Raw genomic sequence first — 23,146 nt, 5'->3', positions numbered from 1 at the left:
CAGATCTCGTGTCATCGTACTGCGCTTCGAATGACATTATCTTCATGAAGCAGAAGTGAGCCAGAAAAGGATGTTGGGGTTGTAAGGACCAATTGCTGGTTCAGAAAATCATCCTTGAAGAGGCTAAAACTTACCACTGTAACCTCTCAATCTGTTGGATAGACTACAGAAAAGCTTATTGTTTTTTGTACCTCACGAATGGATTTTGAATTCACTGAGCGACTACTTATTTTATCCAAGTCTTTAATGAACTGGATGGTCAGGCCTATACGTACTTAGGGATGCAGATTAGGGACAAACTCCAGAATGCCAATATCAAGGAAAAAACTTCTGGCAGAGTACAAATGTAGACTTGTACAAATGTAAAATTTGGAGTTCAGAGCTGAAAGCTCGCAATAAAGTTAAAGCCATAAATACTTATGCTGTACCCGTCCTTTCATATTCTCGAAACCGTCAAAATGAAAATATGAAATGAAGATTATGTAATGAATTTAATGAGACTGTCCAACACATTGTCAGTGGATGCCCAGCTTTGGCACAAACACAGTATCTTAAGCGACATGATTGGGTGGCTCAATCATTTTATTACCATCTTCGCCATGTTTGTGGTTTTGACACATTGGTCCACCCATGGTACGACCCAGAATATATTGAGGGCGTCATGGAAAATGATAAATACAAAATTCTTTGTAATTGGCCCGTATACGGCCTCAGACGTATCCAGGCCAACAAACCTGATCTTGTCCTTTTTGATAAATCCAATGAAATCCTTTATAGCATTGATTATTCTTTCCCTTTTGACAACAATGTGATTGACAAGATTCAGGAAAAACATGGCAAATATGTGGACCTCGCTTTCGAAATGTCACGCTTGCATCCAAAATACAAAGTTGTCCGACTCCCCATTGTTCTCGGTGCCTTAGGTTTGGTACCTCCTAATCTATTGACTGACATCGGGAGAGTACCCGGGTTTGCTACCAGGAATACAACCCTTTTGACAATCTGGGTAATGCAGTCTTCACATTCTCCGAAATGTTCCGGGTGGGTTTGACAAGGCAGCGCTTCCTGGGTGACTGTAAATTATTTTAGCCCAATTACGTTTTCATAACGTTTGTAATTGTTGGTCAAATCCAATTTTGAAGTGTATACTTTTTTATGTATGAATCACATGTGAACAATTGTAAACACTTGACATTTCATTCTACTCCTGTTTGGTTTTTGATGTGACATTGTATCCCCATATGGCCATGTTGACACTTCATTGACTTTCTTAATCTGCCTCTGATAAGAATTCACAATTCCCTATCTATTGCTGAAACCATGTCATATAGCCACATTCACTTGTTTTAATACCTCGTTGGAATCCGGGTCAGGCAAGTTCCATTGCACCCGGTTGGTTGTTGTACGAGGCGACTAATTGTGATCAGCAGGTGCGACTTGGGCTGATTGCTTGTAATCGTGCACCGATGACTTCGATGGGTGTTCATGTTTCGCGTCACCTGTTGGTGAGGTCAGAATTGATTTTATCTCGACTGAATATTGCACACCCATTTGTTTTCATCGCTATCTGAATACTCTCAAGACATTATATGTAACGTGTTGTCAGAGGCCACTTCACCAATGGATAATGACATATCAACTCCAGCTGCAACAACAGAAACTCTTCCTTCAACACCAAGCAAAGTTATTCAACGTTTGAAGTTTGATGTGAAGCTCATGTAATATTCAATACTTGACCCCAGAAGTGATGTCCCTTGTGTGGGATCAAACATTATCTCAGGAGATAACAATAACAATAGCAATAATAATGCATGCTCACCGCACAAAGTGATGGAGATAATAAAAGATAGTACTTTCTTGATCACAACTGATCGATTTCAGTCAGTTGCAATCGCACCAATCGCTGGCAGACGTCGGTTCCGTCTCAAACCATAATGGCGGCTGACGGAAAGTTTGACAGGGAAAAAATAATTTCTTTACTGGGAAATGGACAAAGGCTCCCTTAGGTGATGTCCCTTGTTTGAGATCTATCAGTATCTCAACAATAACAATAACAATAATAATGCATGCTCAAACCGCACAAAGTCGTGGAGATATTACAATAGTACTTTCCTGATCACCAACTGATCGATTGACATTAACATTGACTTCAGGTTTACATGAACAAATCTGACAACAGTGATTCTATTTAAAAATATACTTCTTTTCACTTCGTGATCACTCCCTTAATGCTGCAGTTAAAAATACCGAAATCTATGGTCACTGACAGATGCGATCGAGTGCAAGGCGATCACATTCCCACGTCATACGGGAACGTCCCCATGGGTGCTTTGCAAAAGCCAATCGCTTGCAAGCGATGTACAGCGATTCGCAGGCGGACGTCGTTTCCTTCTGAAACCAAAATGGCGGCTGACGCGAATAGGAGTTTGAAAGGGGAAAAAGAAATTCTGTCCTGGGAAATGGACAAAGGCAGCTAACATCCCAGCATCTCAAGTCTGCTCCATATCTTCATCGTCGTCATTAATAGTCATAAATTCATGGGCACGTCATCGAGCCTCTTATATTACGTTCTTCATTTGGGCAAGGCAGCCAAGCGGTAGTCACACCGCCATTTTGGAAGAGTGCAACCACTTCGAGCTGTTGCAGACCCAGGGATGAGCGATTAACTGACTTACTTTAAGCGATTCGTGTCTTGCAACGCGCCCCATATTTACAGTGGTTGTATTTTTTTTCTCTTTTTCACCATTTGATCAAAGGAATGGCATTTCGTCATGCTTCCATTTTCAGTTAATGAACTCACGTAAATACAATGCCATTGCATCAACTAGGCAGGCCGCGAATAATTAAGTCAAATTATGAAATACATTTTATATTTACTTTTGCTAGGTAATGTGCCTTTGTTACAAGATGATCATAAACGTCAACATGGCCATCAATTCAACAGTGTATATGTACTTGAGAATGATATTGGAGAAACAATATGTCACCCTGGCAAATATATCAATATTCTTCTGTTTCATTACTGTTGGGGTTTACTCGATACCAACATACTTATTGACGTCATGTTTAATGACGTCACATTGAATAACATCAAATCGTATAATTTATGACGATACATGTAGTAAGGCAGCTGAAAATGGATAACAAAAAGTTTGACACAATGATTCGTGACTCACAACGACACACATTCTCATGTAAAACTGTATGTATCTAAGAAAATGTCACCCTGGCTAATATATCAATATTCTTCTGTTTCATCAATGTTGGCGTTTACTTGACCCTATTGACGTCACATCGTATAATTTATGAAGATAGATTGATCAATAAAGTCCATTCGACTCATATTTTAATATTGAAGACATTTCTTCACTAATATTGCTAATATTAAGGTGGATAAAATAGGATCACAGTTTGACGTACACAATGACTCCTAATGTAAAACTGTATGTATCTAATACTACGGCATATGTTTACAGAGGTGGTCATCGGCAGCAGTGTGGGAGGAGTCATCATGATAGCTGTCATAGTGACAATCACAGTCTGTGTACGACGAAAGAAAAGGTAAAAACTTTTACAATTAGTATTACCATATCGGGGAATAACATACCCACACATTCTCTGAAAGAACATTCACTCTACATTAGACATGCATGAATCGTTGTGTTCTTAGATATACATTGCATCGCAATTTGTAAGTGCTCTTTCATTTATCATTGATAAAATCATCATGCATGGTTACTGATATTAGATAAATCAGTGTAAACTCTTCCAATTTCGTATTCTTCTGTAAAAACATGAAAAAGATAATTTATGGAAGAGAGTTTATGGATGTCAACTTCGTTATTATGAGGAACACAACATTTCGAAGTATATGCTTACTCCTTCATCAGGTGAGATGTATTTGCTTCATCCGTTCATCTGATGAAGGAGTAAGTATATAAAGTAGTTGACATCCATAAATTCTCTTCCTTATGTATATCACTTTTAAATGCCATTCAAAGGCTTAATATATTACGTTGATATCGAATGTGTCTTAGTTGTGCTTCTCATTTTCGACCTCTTGCATACAACTGTCCTTGAGGCAATGAACACTCCATCATTGGTCTTACGATCATGGTCAGTAATGGTATATTGTTCGGTATGAACTATTATATCCATCGGTTCCAAGAAGAAGTATTCCAAAATTAAGGCTATGCACACATGCTTATACAACAAGCGAAGCAATATATGTATTGCACACATAAAGCCCTCGTCATACCCACTGAATTTTTATTTTCTAGAAACAGTTTAGAGAAAACAAATCCAACACGTGGACACATGGAAGAAAACCACGAGGATGGGAACGAGCCAAGCGGTACCCAGAACTCTTTAAGTGATGGATACGTGCCTAACCCAATATATGAAGGAACTGATGACTACAAGCTGGAGCAATTGCACAGGAAGACTAGCGGCGACGTTGACGAGAGCTTTATACCCGACACGGAGTCACCTTCAAGCCTCGGTCTGGGCACACACTCCTGGGTGACGCAAGGACACCATGACTATTATAACCAAACAGTTTTCAATACAGAGGCAAGGGGTGGACATTCAGAAGAGAAGAGCGATGGTAGAGTTTCAGATCTCTATGCCAAGGTGAACAAAGCACAGGGCACTGATCAGGTGACGGATGTGTATACCCAAGTAGACAAACCGAGGAAGCCTGCTCATGGAACATCCGGGCAGTACTCTGATGGAGATAACCCAGGGCAGGATGAGGACATTTCTGCTGCGTACGCAAAGATTCAGAAGTGACTCGACATGAAGGTCATCTGTATAAGACATCATAGTGTTTATGCATTTAGCTATAATTAAATTTTCGTTTTGTTCATGGAAATTCCTGCATTCTGATTAGCTGAATTGGTCACGTGTTATTGCATTCATTTCCCAATGAATGTAAAAAATTAAGCCACGCCCACAGCTGAGCACTACTTTTATTACTGCGGAATGTCGGGGAATCCCAATATTACAGTCGAGGGAATTCCCTTTCTGCTCACGTGTATCGTCATGCACAGGACATTTAGCGACTTTCATGCATATTCATTGTCCAAACTACCCTTTGAAACCGAAGGCTGAGAATGAATGAAACAGCAAACGTGCAGGCTCGCTCGCCAGTTTTTTTTCCCGCTCGCCTCGGTTCAACTTTCATGTCTTCGCGTTTCATTTCTAACTAGCATTTTTTCCAACTGTTTTACCGTAATCAGAGAGGTAATGTTTGAATCACGCAGTAAATGACCATGTTATTTGAAACAGCCGCCTTCTCTCGGACATATTTCTTCCGGTTCGTTACAGTCTGACTGTTGCAAGTCTTTTCGCCTCTTGCCTTGATTGACAGGTCAAATGAACATTGTTTTAATCCCACTCTCCGTTGATTGGCTACTGACTGTGTAGGCGTGTCAAGTTATGTGCATAAATTAAACGATCACCTGATTCATGTCACGCCACTGTATGTATTCCTACACCTGGAATGTTCATCAATGCCGTCATTTTTGTCTGTTTTGATATATGAAACTGTTTTGGGTTAAACTATTGTAGATAAAACATGTTTTACGTTGTCGAATTTAATTATAAGCATTGACTGTGTATTTTTTTCGGTTCATTGAGGTATAATTAAATTTTCGTTGTGTTCATGGAAATTCCTGCATTCTGATTAGCTGAATTGGTCACGTGTTATTGCATTCATTTCCCAATGAATGTAAAAACTTAAGCCACGCCCACAGCTGCGCACTACTTTTATTACTGCGGAATGTCGGGGAATCCCAATATTACAGTCGAGGGAATTCCCTTTCTGCTCACGTGTATCGTCATTCACAGGACATTTAGCGACTTTCATGCATATTCATTGTCCAATCTACCCTTTGAAACCGAAGGCCGAGAATGAATGAAACAGCAAACGTGCAGGCTCGCTCGCCAGTTTTTTTTCCCGCTCGCCTCGGTTCAACTTTCATGTCTTCGCGTTTCATTTCTAACTAGCATTTTTTCCAACTGTTTTACCGTAATCAGAGAGGTAATGTTTGAATCACGCAGTAAATGACCATGTTATTTGAAACAGCCGCCTTCTCTCGGACATATTTCTTCCGGTTCGTTACAGTCTGACTGTTGCAAGTCTTTTCGCCTCTTGCCTTAATTGACAGGTCAAATGAACATTGTTTTAATCCCACTCTCCGTTGATTGGCTACTGACTGTGTAGGCGTGTCAAGTTATGTGCATAAATTAAACGATCACCTGATTCATGTCACGCCACTGTATGTATTCCTACACCTGGAATGTTCATCAATGCCGTCATTTTTGTCTGTTTTGATATATGAAACTGTTTTGGGTTAAACTATTGTAGATAAAACATGTTTTACGTTGTCGAATTTAATTATAAGCATTGACTGTGTATTTTTTTCGGTTCATTGAGGTATAATTAAATTTTCGTTGTGTTCATGGAAATTCCTGCATTCTGATTAGCTGAATTGGTCACGTGTTATTGCATTCATTTCCCAATGAATGTAAAAACTTAAGCCACGCCCACAGCTGCGCACTACTTTTATTACTGCGGAATGTCGGGGAATCCCAATATTACAGTCGAGGGAATTCCCTTTCTGCTCACGTGTATCGTCATTCACAGGACATTTAGCGACTTTCATGCATATTCATTGTCCAATCTACCCTTTGAAACCGAAGGCCGAGAATGAATGAAACAGCAAACGTGCAGGCTCGCTCGCCAGTTTTTTTTCCCGCTCGCCTCGGTTCAACTTTCATGTCTTCGCGTTTCATTTCTAACTAGCATTTTTTCCAACTGTTTTACCGTAATCAGAGAGGTAATGTTTGAATCACGCAGTAAATGACCATGTTATTTGAAACAGCCGCCTTCTCTCGGACATATTTCTTCCGGTTCGTTACAGTCTGACTGTTGCAAGTCTTTTCGCCTCTTGCCTTAATTGACAGGTCAAATGAACATTGTTTTAATCCCACTCTCCGTTGATTGGCTACTGACTGTGTAGGCGTGTCAAGTTATGTGCATAAATTAAACGATCACCTGATTCATGTCACACCACTGTATGTATTCCTACACCTGTAATGTTCATCAATTCCATCATTTTTGTCTGTTTTGATATATGCAACTGTTTGGGGGTTAAACTATTGTAGATAAAACATGTTTTACGTTGTCGAATTTAATTATAAGCATTGACTGTGTATTTTTTTCGGTTCATTGAGGTATGAATCGAAAAACCGATGTGCAAACTTTTGTAAGAATCCGCAACGTGGATTCATACAGTTTGCAATCGGTTTTTCGATTCATACCTCAATGAACCGAAACAAATACACAGTCAATCCTTAAGTAAACTATGCTATAGGAAATGAATCGCGTTTGTATGCTTTAAAAGGTGAAGTTTTGCATTATTCTATTAAACCCTGTATGATGTGCACCTACACATGGGCGTATTGTCATGCATTTTTAAATTACACATGACACTGAATTAAAAAGATATGTTCTCACTGGATCCCCACAAAATGCGATGCTATTGTGCTTAAAAGCTTAATTACAATCAACCTAGGTTATTCTTTCGCATCTATTATTTAATTGCTATTCTTTTCTGTCCACGTGTGTTGTTCATTCTGCAGTAACAGTTGTTTCCTTATTAGTGTATATGGTTGTCTATTGCTTGTGTTTATTGATTTTTGAGTGGACCATTTTTGCGCATTTTCCCAAACTTTGCTATTTATGAGCTGGATATCACTATGTTCATATTAATTCCATTAACTATGCTGTTCGTACATAACCAAAGTGCGGGTGTAATTTTGTGTGTTTTTCACTACCATGGTAATTGTTCACTTGAAAAAAGCATCAGAACATATGGTACAAGTCAAAATAGGGAATTGCATTAGACATCATGTTTGTGACTGATGCATCAACTTCGGAAATGTCCTCCAAATGTCTACCATAAAACTTTTTGAAAGCTTTACTGAGGCCTTGAATGTTGTAACCTTAATCAAACAACTTCTGAGCAAGAGTCGTATGACACTCTTTGAAATCTTGGGTTGAAAGAGCATGCTCGATCGTATCTCAAGAGTTGTGAAACTTAAACACCAAAGGCTGGAGCAGCTGGAATATTGCTCGACCTGACGGAAAGTTGACTATTGGGAAGTTGAACTCATCACTCTTGTCATGCAGTCTGGTGGAGAGTGTTTTGTCACTCTGAATCTTCATGCATAGATCTAAACATGAAACAGATGAGGCGATCTCACTGGTCTCCTTTTTTCTAGTTCAGGTGGGTAAATCAGTAGAAGGGAATTGGCTATCTGATTGTTATTGAACAATATCAGATCATCGATATACCTGAAGCTTAAGTTAAACTTGAATATGCATAAAGAAACAGATCCGCAAGAAGGGGAGCACAAATGGTGCCCATGGGGATGCCTACTTCTTGCCTAAATGTCTTACCCCCTAATTTTACGTAGATGTTATCAATGAGGAAGTCCAGCATTTCACATATTGTTTTCTCAGTAAACAGATGGCATTTGCTTTCATTTTTCATAAAGCGCCCTGAACCTCTGAATATTGTTACGTAACTGTATCTGTGTTCACCACATTTTGTAACAAAAGCCCCATGGATCAAGGAATGAAGTTTTCCCTTAAGTGTGTCATGTTGGATAGTGGTGTACAAAGTTGAAAAATCAAATGTTTTAACAGAATGGAACTTGGTTCTTTTCTGAGATTGCAGAACGTCAAGCAAATCCTTTTAGTTTTTGAGAATCCACATGGTATTAATTCCACTTGTCTCAAATACTTTCTGTGAATATAAAGAAAGTCCTTCCTTGTTTGCATTAAGGATTATGGTTAATCTTTGAGGCAGGGATTTTGTGGTACATTTGCTGGACCCAGTAATATGTCTCTCTTTTGTACTTATTTTTATTTAGCTTTGGAATCCAGTACAAAAGAGGAATGGACATGTCTCAGCTTTTAGAGACAAGTCAAAAGTTGACAGTACTGATTTATGGTTTTGGTAGATTTTCTTCCTTAGTTATACTGACCTTATATGTGGCATTATTTGATATATCATTTATACCATGTTCTTTGTTCAAGCAATTAATGTAGTGATGCTTACATATAATGGTTATGCTATTTGATGCCTTGTCAGTGGGAACAACTACAAACCTTTCTTGTAGGGCAGCCAGACATAGGATAAGAGCTGGTTGGGACAGAATGGGTTAATTCCAATTCCGTTTCATCTTTTTAATATTCTGCATTCTAATGAATGGCAACATCACGCACTGACTTTAAAATACGAACGAATACAACATCCTTTTAGCGATTTCTTTGGCTAATACTGTGTTCAACGTTCAAGGTAGAGTGAACTGAATGAAACTGTCAGATCTTACTCTATTTTTATCACAGACAGCAGACACTCATTCGGTGTTTACAATTATCAAATTACGAAATTCGTTCTGCCAAATCTTACATTGCTGGATATAGATTAGTTATTCATTTTCTGAAAGTTTTACATGAAAAATAGCGAGCGAGTAAAGATTTTTTATGACTATGGAAAGTTTTTGTTGCTTTTATTGAGCAAATGTTGAATAGCACTAATATTAGAATAAGATCCCACGATTTCAAAACGTTTATATCATTTGCATGAGATTTGATTATTGCGCAAAGCAGTGAAACTCATGTGTCAATACAAGGACATCTTCCCGAGGCAAGAAGGGCGGTCGGGTAGCCTAGTGGTTAAAGCGTTCGCTCGTCACGCCGAAGACCCGTGTTCGATTCCTGACATGGGTACAATGTGTGAAGCCCATTTCTGGTGTCCCCCGCCGTGATATTGCTGGAATATTGCTAAAAGCGGCGTAAAACCTCACTCACTCCCGAGGCAAGAGAGTTAACTGACTGTAGCACCCCAGTTTCCACCCTTGCTGGAATTTCTTGGTTGGTCTTAGCGCCACCAATGGTTATCACGAGTTATGTCCCTTCTACGTCCCTCCTTGTGACCAATCAAATTCCACTCTGATATCGCTTGCTTTTGCTTTAAACAAAATGGCACCGCCCTGTCTTGACGGGAGGACGCCAAGGACCACTTCGTGACAAGGTCCGGAATGGCGAATGTTGTTAATTAAACAGCAAGGATAACCAACCCAGATTTTGTCGTCCTTCTATATCGTCATTAAAGTGAATTGTATACCAAGAACCTAGGACCATCATATTGATAACAGTTTCCTTTCAAGCGATCGTATGTCCCTAAAATTCAATTGTGTGTGTGTTAATCTATACATCTGCATACCATACCACTTTTGATCTAAGGTCGTACACAATAGCTTATTACTTGTTCTCTTTCTAGAAGCTAAATTCTATGTATTATCATCGAACTGCTGTACTTAATCATTGCATAGATTATTAAATTCAAAATTGAAATGTGTTCTTATGTATTACATGTAAATGAGACTAAACATGATCAGCTAAAAAACATATTCCTCTATATAATTTGTTAAGTCATCTTTTACATAAAGTACGTTGATATAAATTCTTATTTTAAAGTGTCCTCTCATTGATGTTACAAATACTCCATATGTATTTACTTTCTTCTACGTATGTATATACATATACATAAACATTCTTCGTCAGGTAATGGTGTTACACTTAGTGACCTCGTCCTACAGACAAAGACACTTCTATGTTGAGTCCAACTCCTCCCTGTCTGATGAGAAACTCTACCCGACCCATGAGGCAATACAGACAGGACTGCGACAGGAGAGGCCTGTGCCGCCTATAGAGCTCCCTGCGATGCTTGGGCTGACGTGTGTGTCGTTGACACTTGAAGAGTCTGACTTCGCACATGCTGCACTTTTCAACGAAACAATATACTATTCAGCACAAAGACTAATTATGTCCACACAGGTCTCTTAATAATATTTCAACTATATACCACAGAGAAGCAGTTCATCTTGATGAAGGTAACACCGACTGTAATATTCGTGTATATAAACAGTTAAAAAAGGTATATATTTATGCGCGCACGCACGCACGCACACACACACACACACACGCACGCACGCACGCACGCACGCACACACACACATAGATGTACCCTAGGTACAATGGCATATTCAGTAGAAGACCAAAACCCCTTTGCATCACAGGACATACTAAAACACATGAAGTTATAGACACAGGTGAGGTGCAGGACTGACACAGGTAAGGTGAAGGATTGACACAGGTAAGGTGAAGGATTGACACAGGTAAGGTGAAGGACTGACACAGGTAAGGTGAAGGATTGACACAGGTAAGGTGAAGGATTGACACAGGTAAGGTGAAGGATTGACACAGGTGTTCCTGAATGATTCCATGTTGAGTATTCAACACTTTCTCCTTCTTCCACACTTCTGAGGATCCATAGAATGAATGGTGCTAGAGATTTCGTAGCGTTATTAACTTTAAATTCAACTATTGGAAATGTTACTCGCAATAACTCCTATAGGTGACACCTATAATGCATGATCACATGTGGTTGGTGACCCTCATTTATGCATGATTCTTGACACCACCTGTAAAATAACTTAGTTGCCTGAGTCCAAATAGTAAGATTACGTCTTATGGAGAAATGCATTGTCACATACAATGTTTCAGTTTTTGAGGAGGTTTCTGGTACAAATATTCCAATGATACGTAACACGAAAAAACATTTATACATGTACATGCCTGTCGGTGAAAAAATACTATTACTCGAGTGTGTTTCCTTAATTTCAAATATCTGGAATATTCAACAAAATTATATTTAAATGTGCTGTTGAAGATTGAAGGACACGAGTGTAACCATGCAATATATGATTATAAAAACATATGTATTAGTGTTTTGAATAGACAAATATTGGCAGTTGATATTAGATTTACTTTGTTATTCAGCACCCACATGAAAGGGAGGCAACTCTGCCACCCGCACTCCCACCACGGTCACGAAACAGCCGTTGACGAGAATTACACATGACACAGTTTAAAACTGCTGATAAGGTAACACATACCTGTGTAACTATGCGTCTGCGCTTATAACGAGGAATTCATCATGTCCCTTGCATGGATTTGTTTGTCAGCTATTTGATGTGAAGTTGGATGTAGTTGGATGTAGTTGGATCATCAGGCAATACAGTAAGAGGTAGGACAGGTTGTTACATTAAGACACTGCAAAACAATGATTACAACGTTCCACGTGAACTACCAAGTGATACAGGGTGTCGGTAGTGAGGTACGCTGGACATCTACATGTATTTGGAGCCGTCTTCGGTCTATGTGAACCTTAAGATACACCTTCACAGAGTTTCATGTACAGGTCTCGAAAGGGAGGTTTCCATTTGCTGAATGGGGGAGGTGGAGAGGGAGAAAAGGAGGGGGATAGGGGGAGGGGGGGGGAGGGAAAGAAGGGGAGGGGGAGAGGGAGACGGGAGGGGGAGGGGAGAGGGAGAGGGAGAGTGGGAGGGGGAGTAGTATAGGTAATAGGGGTTCTGGACCACTTCCACTGGAGCTGGATTCATATACCTATACTGCTACTACAGGGGGAATTTTTTATGCCAAAATGATTATGCGATTCAACGATAGTCATGATTTGTATTAAAGGAAACATCAATATTAATTAATAATGAATAAAATTTACTATAGCCCACGAGGATATTGGAAAGGTGTAGGAGCAATAAAAAAATTAGCCACCGCGGCTAAGGTATCTAAAGATGTGGCCAAGGATTGGTTAAAGAAACAAGCGTTGTGGCAAATATATTTACCGGCACCGCGTTATATACCGAGGAAGAAGTTTGATATTTCTACGACGAATGAAGTTCATCAGGCTGACCTCTTGTTTCTTCCTCACGATAAGGTAAAACGCAAAACGTATAAATACGCTTTAACAGTAGTGGATGTTGCTAGTCGATACAAAGAGGCTGAGCCATTAACCTCGAAAGATTCAACAGAAGTAGATAATGCACTGAGTCGCATATATAAACGCGGACCGCTAAAATGGCCTAAGCTATTTCAAGTAGATCCCGGTCGAGAGTTTATGGGATCGGTAACTAAACTTTTAACAAAGCACGATGTCAAAATCGTCCGTGGTGAAAGAGAGGCCCACCGCAGTCAAGCTATCGTCGAAAGATTTAACTGGACTCTAGCGGAACGTTTGTTTGGCTATCAGTATGGGATCGAAATGAAATCTGAGCGATTGAGATCAACCGAATGGGTGACACGATTATCAGCCGTTGTATCAGCGCTGAATAATGAAGTAACAAGATTAATAGGGAAGAAACCATCCGATGCGATTAAAATGAAATCCGTGACTTCCGAATCTTCAGCACTGAGGAGAGGCAAAGAACAAAAACTTCCGGATAGAGTAAGGGTAAGATATTTATACCAGCCCGGTGAACTCGAAGGAGGCCTACGTCGCGCAACCTATCCCATATGGTCCCTCAAGACGTATAACATTAGTCGATTGGTTATGAAAGAAGGAGAGCCTATTCTTTATTATCTTCAAGATGGACCGGGTAGGGCATTTGTACGAGAAGAGTTGTTCATAGTTCCCGACAGTACGGTATTACCACCATAACCATAAGCATAGGTAGTTACACCATCATTATCAATCCATCTCTTTGTATCTAAGGGGGATAATGATGTCTTGTTCATTCTTAATCCATATATCCTATGATCGTAACTTCTTAAAGAGTTCATCTCGTGTTTGAACGTTCTACCATTGAATAATGATTCTTTATACTGTTCATGTTTGATATGCTTTTTTACCACATACTTCTTAACACCCTTAGCCATTCTTATCTCTCCATTATCGGACTTTTTTATAGAATACATCTTAGGTCTTAATCCGACATACTCCGCTATAGGAGTCCCAGCACATTCATCCTTCATCTTACCTAACACCTTTTTATTTACTACGCTGTGCAGTGGATTATCTTTTGGGTAATCGCTCGTGTCGTACATATCTATTTTTTCTGCCATATCTTTATACACATCCTCGGTTTGTATTTCCATCAACAAAGAATCTGTGTCGGTATATAAAATCTCGCATCTATCGCCGTATTGCTTCTTAAGTTCGTTGTAATAAAAGTCATACATTAAGTGTTTTGACAAGTCGAGAATACTCATACCGACGTACACCGGTCTGTTGAATTTTATATTACTTTTCTGCATATGCAACGCGGCTAAGTCGTTATCGAATATCTTGCTTCTATTAAAAGCCGGACTGGCTATGAGTTTCCTGAGTCTTTCTTCCTCATTAGATCTGACTAATTTAACATCAACACGCTTCCTTAGATTCTCCATAGTTTTACCGAATACCGAGTTATTCATGAGCTTATATAGATTCTTTTCGAAATCGCTGGTGGCTATCTTTCTTAAATCTGTGTTCAGCCTTATATAGGGCTCCATCCAAGGGCTTTGATCGAACTTTAGAACTCTGTGTATTTTCTTAAGTTTCATACCTAACGATAGATACAACTGGAGATTTCTGTAGTGAACTATATATTTTGTCTTATCCATCAAATTTGGTACGAGTTTTTCTACATTAGCTAACCTACTATTACCCATCAATGAACGTTGATATTCCGACATCCAGTCTTTATTAACCATTAATCTTTCGGGAGCTAGCGGATAACTGTTATGGTCTTTATGTAAGGAACTCGGATATTCCAAGTCAACTTCTAGTATGTACCCTTTATTCTCATCATTCACATTGATATCATTCGCATTGACCCATTCAAAACCACCCGTGGGTAAAGGTTGACTCATAGCCCATCCGTACAAATTGTTAGCGTCGAGATATAATATATGCGTGTCGGGTTTACTCGGATCGTATCCTTCCACTAATTTATTATTAGCCTTAGAATACCTTTTCGCCGCCATTGATATACCACCTCTTAATCCTTTCTCAATAAACAAGTGCATATCGTAATCTGTGAGTAGTTTTAGTTCTACGCCGGTCTTCTTCAACAATGCATCCCACGATAGTCCGGGACTGGAATAGTACCATGCCGGGTCCAAGCCGTATTGTTTTAAACACGTCTTTCTAAATATCTCGAATATATCGGCGAGTAACAGTACATCGGTTTTTAAGTACAGATCGTGATAATCGCCTAAATTCTTACAACCTAATTTATCCCAGACTGTCAGAGCGTGTTCATAATCGGCATCAGTTATTATAGATTCCGTTAAGTTACTATAGAATGATTCGAGGGGTGGTAATTCAGTTTCTTCGAATCTAGACCAATCATCCATATATTCGTAAGGATATACACCTTTTCTCAGCAACAAATAACGAGTTATCTTATCGGTATATTTCTTTGTTATAGCGAAGTCATCGGGATTGTTCGCTTTAGCTACATTGTCCAGGGAAGATAACAGAAACTGTACGGAGTCTATGAATCTAAGCCCATTACTTTGTTTTATTCTAGATTTCCCATCCTTGTCCCTATAATGTATAGGTTTAGTCAACGAGAACGAAATGTATTTTTCCATATTGTTAGGAATGCACGTTAAACCGCCGTCGGTCTTTGAGATAGCTTGCATAATGAGATGTGAATCGTATCCTCTAAGGTTATGAAACACAACGGGGATGGGTATTGTTTGAGCATTCATTTTTAGTTTCAAGTTACACTCGTTATGAGCGGCTCCCCGATAATTACCCGTGACGTGACAATGATCTCTTACGGAATCCCCATCCAGGGGTTTATTACAAACGTGACAACTCGTTGACTTCTTGTGGGCCCTCCAATCATCTATCGTCAAACGCATGGGTTTCTTACACGATAATTCTTCCCTGATTATTCTCTCTTCGTTTTGTAGATATTCTAGGAACTTTCCAGCTGCATCGGGACCTCTGTAAATCACGGGAGTGTTTGTTTTCCCATCATACCTTACAACTATATATCCAAACCCACAAGGAATATGTTCTTGAGTTTTGTACGTAAAACTACTCTCTTGATTATTATGGTTGGTATTTTCTATGGGCTTGATAAGCGCTTCGAAGTCGGCATAAATTACGTACGGTACTGGCATTTGATTACAATAATGTTCAAATTTTAATATATTTTTTCCCTCTTTAGGCATATCGATCCTGATAGCTGTCTGTCCAACACCTCTACAGTCTTCTTTATGCGATTCTAATAGATCTTGTCTGCTGTACCCATGCAGGCATCTTTCGCAGAAATATTTCTTTCCCTTATATTTAGTTTGATCGTATAGCACCCTGTTTAAACTCTTTATCCACGTATAATGATATTTACCATCTTTTTCGATCAGAAATGAATTGATTCTGGGAATATGTTCCGGAGCGGAGCTTATTCTGTGTACAACAATTCCTTTAGAATGTCCGAAAACATTTATAGCTAAATTATTTTGCTTTTCCACCTTATCAATTTGCGATATTGGTGTAGGTTCGTCTATACCATCGAAGTTGAGTCCATCGTTTTGGGGATAGCTAGAAGGTCTATCCGGATGCTTGTCTACGGGGAACAATGCAGATCTTATCATCATTCTTAAACAATCATCGGATTTATTTTTTACATTAATTATGGCTTTTTTCTTCTTATAATACGGGGGTAAATCTATATAAGATCCACCTTTGAAGGGCATATAATTCGCTATATCTAAATATAAACTATCGATTCTATCCACACCCCAACCCGAACCTCTATTAGTCCAGCGTTCTAAAGTTTCCTGTATCCTCTGAATTGATGTATCTAATGATGCGTTTATAGTATCGGATTCGGTTATAACTTCTTGATTGCTACGGAAATATGGTTCGGTATATTCGGTACTATCGTCTGCGTTACTTTTACTCAGTGTCATTTTAATCGTCAGCTGGTATTTTATACGTTGTAAATCATCTAATTCCTCGTTAATTTTACTCGATATGATGGGCTTAATATCGTTAACATCCATGTTGGAATTAATATCCATCTTCCAACCTCTTAGATATTTACCAACGCCGGCGGATGTGGGTACAAATATTAATTCTTGTTGTTGTTGATTATTATCATCCTCATCTTGTTCTTGTTGAATATCATCCTCGTCTTGTTGATTATTATCTAGTAAAGCGATCAATTCAGCTCTTCTCATTCGAGAATAACCTCTCAGCCCACTGTTTCTCGCTCGAACTCTGAGTTCTCTAACAGTCTGGGGTGGTTCCAAACCGAGTAAGGTAATCAATTCAGCTTTTCTCATTCGAGAATATCCACGTAGACCACGTTGCTTTGCCATAGCTTTTAACTCTCTGACAAAAACCATTGTGGTTGAATGGTATATGCAAAATGATTCATTTGTCTAATTGGTTGTTTTCATATATCTAAATACGTATCCTCCCCAACCTATTCCTCTCATTGATGTAATCTCTCTTCCTAGCATAAATAATCTGATTCCTGAACCTATCAGCACCGTGTTTCTTACATAAACAATAATGACCTTTGACCCCTATCCCGCATTCAGAACACTTATAGTTTATGTGTCCACGCTTGATGTAATAATTGTGTATACCGCAGTAAACATCAACACAGCGGCGGTTACATAGAGTCGTCTTCCCCATGAGTGTAAACTTGCAGTTATTCATGGTATATACATCTATCATATCACTTGTCTAAATGCAAATTACATCTAAACTATTGTATAGCTGAAAATCAATACTGCGGATAACCCAATAATAACAAATGCGACCTCTCGGTCTTTCTGAGCCTCTGACGGTGTATAAAACTGACTCATTGTTGGTATCGGTATTGGGTCGAGTTTTTTCCCATAAACGAGGTAGTATTCGTGCATGGCGGATTCGACATCCTTAAACGTTTGAATTGAATGTCCTTCCTTAATCAGTTTTTCATGAATAAAGTCTAATCTCTTCATTCTCTGCTGCGTATATTGTAACTGAGCTGCTTGGTATTGTTCTAAAGCTTTATTATGTTGTTTACGCTCCTCTTCAACTTCTTTAGCGTTTGATTCCCTCATACTGGAAAATAAATAATTACTCCCCGAAAAAGCTAGAGCATTAACAACAGCTCCACCGACCATCATCGCAATTGATGCCATATGAATATAAATATTCAAATGTTTATATGAATATAAATATTCAAATGTTTAATTACTTCATTATGTCTTCCGGGATAAGTCCTTGTTTGATGAGCATATCCTTCGTTGCCATTGCTAATCCAATATCCAGAATCATCATACCTATGTCATATCCATTAAAATCTAGCTTCGGAGGTGTGGCTTTAGTAAGCATTTTAGCCATACGGGCATAGCCAATGGCCAAGCCGGTGACCACCGCTGAATGATACGTCGCGTTTACCAACATTTTACCGTCTGTAACTGGAGTAGTCATGCTTCTTATAGCATTATATGAGGACTAACCTCTAATTGAACTTGTTGTTGCGGCGGGGGTGACGTTTTGTCTTCTTCGGTCTTATAAAAGAACCATACAGCCGCTATACCAGCAACTCCTACTAGTGCCCATGTTTTAATCGGATTTGAATTATTTATTAATTTTGCTTTGCGCGCCAGCCCTCCCTTCCTTCCTGCGGCTATTTTTTTGGGGTTCTTAGTAACTCTAGCTTGTTTTTGTGTTTTCTCATTCACTGGTGGTTCTGTTTCCGCAATCTGTTGTTGCGTTTCCGCAATCTGTTGTGTTTCCGCAATCTGTTGTGTCTCCATTATTTATTTGAACTTCGTTCTTTATATTATTTAGTGGGCACGTATGTTTAAATTGACAATACCTAGCCGTTATTAAAGCTGTGGTGAGTGGAGCTAAGAACATTCCGAATCTATGATAAAACTCACAGCTCACTGAGCTTATAGCGTGTTCGATGAATGGGTCTTTCTCTAGAGATTCGCATAAATACATGCGATGTTCTGCCGGGATGGGGAGAAACGTACTAGCTACGACTGTATATAGTTGTAATATAGACGACCCTATAGTTTTAGTCATGGTAGCTCCCAGTCTAGACTCGTAACGCGCGTACAGTTTTTTAATTTCTTCGTCGGTCATGTTATCAATTTTTTCGATGGTATAATTTTCTCCCAAATATTGGGAACATTTTCCACCGGCTACCAAAGCCGCGAGTCTTTCTCTATGTTTATCAAAAGATTTATCTACATCAGGATCAGATTCTTTGAGAATTTGTTCGATGAGTTCGTCGCATTCCATAATGTAATACCTAAGGAGATATTTAAGTCTAACATAATATAATATGACGTATCCAATACATCCCGTAATAATGAACTGTTGCGAAAGAATGAGGATTTCGAACCACATTTTATGTAATATTAACCGCTAATGTTCAATTTGCTACATTTTGCTACATTTTGCTACAATTTTGCCATATTTGCTACAATTTTGCTATAATTTTGCTACATTTTTGCTAAGCAATTGCATAAGCAGCTGGTTGATCGGTTTTTAATACGAGTTTACAGTGCTTCGTTGCCGCTAACACTTTTCTGACTTTGTCACGTTATTTCTTGGTATAAATGACGTCATTTTCGCGTAAACATTCCTCGAATGAATCTCGATCTTTGCAATGAAACAGCGCTACCCATTTGGTCTGCTCTCTGAGATCTTTCAGGACAGAGTTGTATTTTTGAGACAGTACGCAAACGCTATGTTGAGTATGACGTCCGGAGAATGCTAAATACGAAAGCATATCTTTCTTTTTTGTTAATTCTTTACTCGCGCTGCAGTCGTCTATTACGAAAAGGGTTGATTCTCCTTTGTATTTTTCGTGACATACTCGGAGACAGTCTTGTAAACGATCGCCCGGATCGACTCTGTGTATTCCGTCGTCATTCATTACCCAATCTCTCGATAAGTACGTTTTATTAACGCTTATAGTCGGGCACAGAATAATAATGTGATCGAAAACGTCCCGATAATGACTTTCTAAAATATCTAGAATAAAGGCTGTTTTTCCACAACCCGTTTGCCCGCATATGATAGCGCAGTGCGGATCTTTAGGTAAAAGATTATTAATAGATTGCTTGCACGAATCTCCCATTTTGTATATTAAGTTGCGCATCCATAATCACGTACAAATATATGTTTAATTTACCAGCCGCTTCGAGGAGCTTCGATATCTGTATGGTGACACCCTCGCTAGCATTTTCTATTCTCCTCCCACTGCCGTGTAATTGGTCATCGTCCGTTGTTCGCATGTCGAGCCATAGCGCGTACTTCACCTATCGATACACTCCCGAGAGACAGATCTTTCACGACCGCGTTAACTACCGGAGAGCGTTTTATAGAAGGAAGTTTTTTAATCTCATCCCACTGGTGATGCGATAGCATTCCTTGGCTATATAGTTGATTAGGAACGCCCTCGATAGTCAATTCTACTTTCGTAATCTTGGGATTGTAGAACTTCTCGGTATTTCTTTTAAACGCATCGGAGGGGTCCTCGAACAACATTAAAATACCCTTCAACGACCTCGTGGGGACGTTTAGATTGATATTCCACAACGTATCTTTTTTGTCCCTCGTGATCTTTCGGTGTCGCAGCACGCGATAGTACAAAATGGCTAAACTTCCCGAATACTGGTTACGAATTTGTCTGGCTAATTCGGGATCCGTTATCATATCGTACTCGAGCGAGATATTGTCAATGGAATAGCTAGCATCTACATTAGCGGATCTGATTACTCTACCGTAGTCGTTAAAAGTGAGTTCGTATTCTAACCTATCGCCTAAGGATGCTTGATAAAATGGCATGTGGGAATCTAGTAATTCAAAGTCTAGGGGAATATAGAATCTGTTACCTAATGCGTCGGCAACGGCCTGATCTTTTACGATGGTACCATCACCATAAGAAGCATCTACGCGCAGTCTCAATGTGTTCTTATTACAAATTCCTTGGTACTTTAAGTTTTCCCGCTCTTTATCCGTTCTCCAGAGATCTATGTAACAATAGTATACATCGCTATCGTCGATACTCAAAACCTCATTACCGCTAATTTTAATCGCGATTTTCTTAACGATAGCACGGCCTAAGTTCTGAACCGGCTCCCTGTTAACGTCGGTAGAATTCAAAACAATCGTAAATGCTAGTCGGACAGTTCCCGGAACTAACACATCGTGTGCGCCGAGATTAGGAAAGCGAACCAGAAGCGTTTGATTCTGATCGATGGTACTAGGGTTATTAGTTATAGTTACAGACTGACGAATTGCCTTGACCCCTAATGGATCTCGAAGTCTACGTTGTGGGTTTAACTTGCGTCCGTATTGCGAAGACATTGTTATATTGAAAACATGTACCCTATGTTTAATATAAAAATGACTAATTTTGAACATAATGACTTTGATCTTGATACTAGTACCATCGAAGAGGGTACTGATGAAACCAGCTTTATGATCCCAACCGTAAATGATGAACTTTTACAATCAGCCGTTGATGATTATTACGATACATTAAAAGATGATAAAAATTATGTTACTCCAATAGGTCGTGAATATTCAAAGTTTGAGATAGATAGTAAAGGAATATTGCGACTGCGTGGCGCTCCGGATATTGATCTTATGCATTCTCGTACTCGTAAGCCCCTAGCCTTGTCTACGATAGCCGCTAAAAAAGGCATCGGCTTTGTTCGTGATGAATTAGGTTTTGTAGACTACCGACGACTTCCCGCGAAGACTACTAAGGCTCTTCAGACTATGAGGAAAGAACTCGTTAATACAGATGATTTGGAAGCAGCCTCGATGGTGGCCTTGGACGGACTTGGAGAAATCTTAGATACCTATTACGATAATTCCACGCATTCGGAGTTCAGTATTAGGGAATTACGAGGTCTTGACAAGGCAATGCAAACTATGCGGGGAGAACTCATCAATAATACAGCCAAGCTATCCGAAATTGACAAACATATAGCTTACGAGAAAACAAAACTCGAACAGGCGGGCGATGAATTCAGTAGACGACGCGTTGCTGAAAGATTGCGTAACTAAGAAGAGGAAAGATTGGCCCGCCTCGAAGCGGCTTCCAGTAATAGAAAGGCACTTCGTTCGCAAATCAGTCGTATTCGAGAAACTATCGATCAAGTCCTAAACGATGACACTAGACTGGCCGATAAAATTAAAACATTGTTCAGAGAACAGGGAATAGCAATTGCTAGTATTTTAACCGCGTTGGGATTTATTATATCGACTTTGACTCTCTCGTTAACAGGTGGCAGTACAGGTGGTGGTACACCGCCTAACGATAAAAACGGTATAAGAGAGTGGATAAAAAAGCATTTAAAAGCATTAGGTTCAGCACTGGGAAAGCTAGCTGAGAAAGCCGCGGCTGCACTTCCCGGTATAATTGGGAGTGTTGTTTCCTGGCTATTGAATTTATTAGCTAAGACCACCACTTGGCTTAGTCAAAACTTGCGGGGGTTGATCGTAGCAATTGCAGGGTTGTTGTACGTATTCGCTAAAGACTATTTAACCACCAAATCAGTTCGCTAACCAAATTATGAGTAAACCAACCGAGACTCCACCCACTACAAGCGCTGTTTTTTCATCGATATGTTGTTGATTTTTAGCCGCAATATGCGGTGACACTTGTGCATCAGTAGATGGTTGTGCATTAAAAGATGTTTGTGGCTTGACTATTCCCTTTTCGCCCGTGATCGTTTGCGTTATTAATTCGACGTTCATATCTGAATTTATACCTGGTTTTTGTTGATCGGTAGCGATAACAATTTTATTATTATAGCCTATCACTTGACCGATCTTAAGTTCCATATTACTCGGAGACATGTATAGTCCCGGCGCATAAACAAAGTCCACTTTGGATTGAGCGTACTGTAATGCATCTTGAAAACGCTTTATAGACGATGGTATGTCAACTGGTGAATTAATGGCGTCCTCCACGTTTGAGACAAACTGTTTTTGCGCATCGAGCGCCGTCCCAGAACCGATAATGGACGTTCGTGTTTGAGATTGCGCACCAAGAATTGCCCATACATAAGTTCTTATCGATTCATTAACTCTTACAAATCCTGGGTTAGTAAAATTATTTTCCGTTTTATCATTAAGGAATTCATTCCAAGCGTCTGCGGTATCGTTCATTTGTATAAATTTTTTAACAATATAAATTAAACCACTCTTAAAACTCATAATATCCCCTCTCCAAT

At 39.3% G+C, this 23,146-nt stretch overlaps 1 protein-coding gene and 1 pseudogene across 1 annotated transcript in view; both read left to right on the top strand.

Annotated features, from left to right (window-relative positions):
- Window positions 1-4,791, top strand: part of LOC139464223 (uncharacterized) — a 12,688-nt gene extending 7,897 nt beyond the window's left edge. The window contains exons 5-6 of the mRNA XM_071245748.1: window positions 3,479-3,561; window positions 4,281-4,791. Coding sequence (XP_071101849.1) covers window positions 3,479-3,561; window positions 4,281-4,791 — 594 coding nt within the window. The remainder of the gene's footprint in view (window positions 1-3,478; window positions 3,562-4,280) is intronic.
- LOC139464225 (uncharacterized) overlaps window positions 1-23,146 on the top strand; it is a 119,470-nt pseudogene that overhangs the window by 41,775 nt on the left and 54,549 nt on the right.

The sequence above is a fragment of the Haliotis cracherodii genome, unplaced genomic scaffold (assembly GCF_022045235.1).
Source record: "Haliotis cracherodii isolate W230 unplaced genomic scaffold, xgHalCrac1.p SCAF_17, whole genome shotgun sequence".
NCBI classification, from domain to species: Eukaryota; Metazoa; Mollusca; class Gastropoda; order Lepetellida; family Haliotidae; genus Haliotis; species Haliotis cracherodii.
The sequence above is the reverse complement of the archived record's forward strand: the minus strand, read 5'-3'. Positions and strand labels throughout refer to the sequence as shown.